The following is a 4,283-nucleotide window of genomic DNA, read 5'->3' as shown; positions in this document are numbered from 1 at the left end:
AGGGTATGGCGCCTCCAGTGTCAGAGCTGCGCATGTCCTCTTCACAGGCCAGTTATAGGTTGGGCTCTCTGGGAAGTGGACTCTGAGTCCCTTTTTTGTGCAGGATGTCCTTAGGGAGAGCCTTTGGGGTCAGATCCTCCCAGGGGATGGAGAGGAGGGGAGAGCAGTAGGACTGATTGGATAGAGGGACGAGTCAAGCTATGACGCTGGCACTCAGCGGCCTCAGTTGATGCCATGGGAAGCCCATTGTGTCCTGTGGGTGTTCTGGCAACAGGTTCATTTTGCCCACCACCCGGAAAGCCAAACACCGAGACGACGAGATTGCAGCAGAGAGAGGGTTTAATCACAAGGTAGCCACGTGAGGAAGTGAGAGCATGAGCCTCAAATTCAACTTCCCTGAAAATGGGGACTCAAGGACATTTATGGGATGAGGGGCAAGGTGGTCTGAACTGTGGAGAGAGGTGATTGGAAGTGAGGAGAGGTGAGGCAATTGATGATCTGTGCAAGCGTAGTCAGACTCCGTATCTATTCACAGGATGCATGTTCACAAAATGGCAGCATTAGCATAGGGTGGAGTTTTTAGCCTCTTGACATCAAAAGTCACCTATCGGACATCTGCATGGGCCCAGTTGATTGGTTAGTGGTCTCAACTGGCTTGAAGTGAACAAGGGGTTCTAATTCCTGAAAAATAGCTCAAAACACCCATTGCCGTGGTGACCCAGGCTCCAGGGAGATGTCCTCTATAGGAGCCTAGTGGGAGTCAGACAGCATGTTGCCCAAACAGCACAGTTCACAATGGGTGGGTTAAACAGCTAAAAGCTATAATCAGTAATTGCAAAAAGGAAAAAAACTTAAGTTCTTAGCTACTGAATCATCAATGGCTAACTCTCTGTCGATTTCAACCCCTCATAGTCTTTGGTCATTCCTCATTCTTGAGGAATTTGGGGCAAAGACCCATCTAGCTACTTCCTGCTGAATCGGGGCGTAGATCTGGGTTAGAGGATGAAACTGTCTAGCGCTCATTTGGAAATATTCTCTTGTTCCCGGCTTCAGGTTGACATTTTACATGATTAGAATTCTGTGTCTTGCTCAACAGCTTTGGAACAACATCGAAAGGCACATTTTATAATCAAGTATTAGAATAGAAGGATGAAAAGGACAGACAAGCCAAATTTCAAGAGTCCTTGAAAAATAGACCTAATCTCCAGTATGGCCTCCATCTGATCTCCAGGTGGGGCAGACCTCTGGTCCCAGTTCCTGATAGTCCTTTGTTTACTGGATGTGCATCAGAGACTGGAGCCATGCCCCATACCCTGATCTTTCAGTTGTCATTGATGATGGCTGTCAACACAGACTCTGCCCGGGGGTCACCACATTCCTAAGGAACTCAGAAGCAAAGTTATCAACTTATAGCAGCTGGGAGGGGCCCTAAAATCTACAGAGCTTGTCTGGGCTAGTTAATCAGAGGTCATTCAAAGTTACAATATGGTTTCTTTTCTACAATATGGCTTCCCTTATGTCAACCTTGTGTTGAGCTGATATCAACGGGTCTTTACCCCCTCACCTTGGTCAGTGACGGGCTGCAGGTGACCTGGGCAAGGTGGCTGACAGCACCTGCAGTGACAAGTCCTTTCTGAAGAGGAGCCGGGCAGCACTTCTCCATGGCTCACAGCAGTCTTTCTGAGATGTAGGGAAGGTGCCCTGGAATGTGGGTTATTCTGGGTGGGAGTCCTTCTGTTGTGAGTAATTGAAAGACAGCTCAAACTGGCCTAAGTGAAATAATACTAATACTAATTGATTGGTTCATACAACTGGAGAGTCAGGCGTAGAGACAGCCTCAGGCATGGCTGGATCAGGCCTCTGCTCTTGTGGGCATTGGCTCTGCTGTCTTCCCTTTGGAGGCGAATGCTCATTGACTTTATCAAATTGTCACCGAATCAGCTCAAGAACCCTGGAGAACAGAGAGCTTCTCTTTCTCAATATGGTCATCGAAACTCTTGGGAATTAGAGTTATCAAACCAATGGTGCCCATCCCTGAACCAGTCACTGCAACTGGGATGGGATGCTCTGTGTGCCAGGCGGGTGGAACTTCAGGTGGGGAGGGGCTGTACCCTGAGGGAGAAGCCGGGCCTGCTCTCAGCAGGAGGGAGGGTGCCTCGGGGGAGGGAGCGCCGCCCCTATTCCTGTTTCTTTTGCTTCAGGCGCCGGAGAGCCTGCCGAGGAGGCCCAGGCTCTGACGGACATTTCAGAGGAAGAGACCGATTCATTGAGGCCCGGAGAGGAAGACGGAGACGCTGCCACAGAGGAGGGCCATGAGGACGGCGGGGAGGAGTTCCGATATGACAACCTAGACCAGGGTGAGCCGCTCTGGTGGAGCGAGGAGGGTGGGAGGGAAGTGAGGGCCGCGCACACACAGAGCCGAGCTGGAGGGTCGTCCACCTTGGGCCAAGGCTGTCCTTGGGCCGGGCCTGAGGGACTGGGAGACGGTCTCTGAGGACCCGCTAAGAACTCATGTGACACCCATAAGAAGGCTGCTTCTTCCTGGGTCCTCCTGCAAACATGTGACTGCTGGGTGCCCTGCGTGTCCTCCTCTCCATCAGTTGCCAATCTCCATTTTCGCCAAGAGAGCAGGCCGCACGCAGGGTCCCGTCAGCAGTTTATAACATGGCTCTATTTAACTGCACGATTTTTACAGTGGCTGAGTCACAGCAGTGTGAGCAGAGGCCAGTGGTGCTGGGAACCAGCTCTGTTTAAGTGGGTTTGAATGTACCATTAATCTAGAAGCTTCCGCCTCTGCAGGTCCTGGAACAGGGATGTGAGCGAGTTTCTTCTTTAACATAGCTAGCAGTGAGAGTTACAGAGCCCACTCAGCAACAAAGAAGAATTCTAAATTTCATGAATTTAAAATAGCATCTTATGAGAATGTAGCAAAGTCCTGCTTTTCTTTTTATTAATACAAGGGCCAAAAAGTGACATATTTCATTCATAAAGCTGGTTGCATTTGGACGGTATATACAGGTAAGAGAGAATTATTGAACATACTCTCACTTACATGAATAGTCTTAACATTTACGTTTGAAAATATCTTTTGCCTAGTTTATTACTAGTACCAAAAGAAAAACTATAAAAGTATGCATAAAATTTAACCTTCCAGAGGCCAGCCTGGTGGCTCAGTGGTTAAGTTTACGTGCTCCACTTTGGTGGCCTGGGTTTTCTGGTTCAGATCCCGGGTGCAGACCTACACACCGCTTGTCAAGCCATGCTGCGGCGGCATCCCACGTATAAAGTAGAGGAAGATGGGCACCGATGTTAGCTCAGGGCCAGTCTTCCTCAGCAAAAAGGGGAGGACTGTTGGCAGATCTTAGCTCAGGGCTAATCCACCTCAAAAAAAGAAAAAAAAAATTAACCTTCCATTTTTTGCCTGATAAATGCTTAATATTTATAATATTATTTATTACAAAAAGATCTGTTAGCAAATAAAGAATCTTAAAATAGAAAAATGTTAATATGGAGTATATTCTGTTTCTCTTTTCTTCCCAGGAAATGCTAGCTTTGAAGAAGAAGAAACTACACAATTAGATCCACCAGAATGAGGGTGCAGCCCAACGCTTAGGAGATTGTATTGTGAAAATGCTCCGTTATGCGGACGTTACTTAATTCATTCACAGTAATCAGTTATTCATCTTTTTTTACTTAGTTGTTTGTTAAAATGGTTTACAATTGCAAATAGATTTCCTCCTTATCTTTAGTTTATGAGACAACTTCTGTTTCGAGTTCCTTCAACTGAAAGTTACCGGGTTATTTTGACATGGTTTTTAGTGGTGTGTGTGTGTGTGTGTGTGTGTGTGTTTTAGCAGTCTTCCCCTATTCGAGGAGAAAACTAGGATAAAGAAAAGTGTCACACAGCTGTAACCCTACAGAAGATGGTTAATGGAAGTGGATTTCAGGCTGAGCTAGTGGAGTAATTGTATCCTAAAGCTCCTCTCAGATTTCCCTCAAAGGAGTTAGAAAAACACCTAGAATATAAGAATTCCTGTGTGCAGTTCTCATTAAACACCACATAGTAGATACGCCCCGAGCTGGGGTGAGAAACTGTCAGCTGCCATTGGAGGGGCCGCTCCCGCCCCGTCCATGTCTTCAGCATTCACTGTGGATTTTGGCTCCCCGAAGGGTCCCTGCCGATGGCCGAGGGGCAGCGGCCCACAGGTGTGGTTTCAGCCTGTTGTGTACACTCTTCAGGTCTCCTAGAGGGGAGGCCAATGCCGAGGCCACATTCACGTTTC

At 47.7% G+C, this 4,283-nt stretch overlaps 1 protein-coding gene across 1 annotated transcript in view; it reads left to right on the top strand.

Annotated features, from left to right (window-relative positions):
* RSPH1 (radial spoke head component 1) overlaps positions 1-3,748 on the top strand; it is a 26,237-nt gene extending 22,489 nt beyond the window's left edge. The window contains exons 7-9 of the mRNA XM_014839258.3: positions 1-3; positions 2,202-2,357; positions 3,541-3,748. The exon at positions 1-3 is cut by the window's left edge and continues 157 nt beyond it. Coding sequence (XP_014694744.1) covers positions 1-3; positions 2,202-2,357; positions 3,541-3,593 — 212 coding nt within the window. The 3' untranslated portion in view covers positions 3,594-3,748. The remainder of the gene's footprint in view (positions 4-2,201; positions 2,358-3,540) is intronic.
* Positions 3,749-4,283: the final 535 nt, after the last annotated feature.

Source organism: Equus asinus, chromosome 18 (assembly GCF_041296235.1).
Source record: "Equus asinus isolate D_3611 breed Donkey chromosome 18, EquAss-T2T_v2, whole genome shotgun sequence".
Lineage (NCBI taxonomy): Eukaryota > Metazoa > Chordata > Mammalia > Perissodactyla > Equidae > Equus > Equus asinus.
Note: the sequence above shows the minus strand (reverse complement) of the source record. Positions and strands in the feature narration are given on the sequence as shown.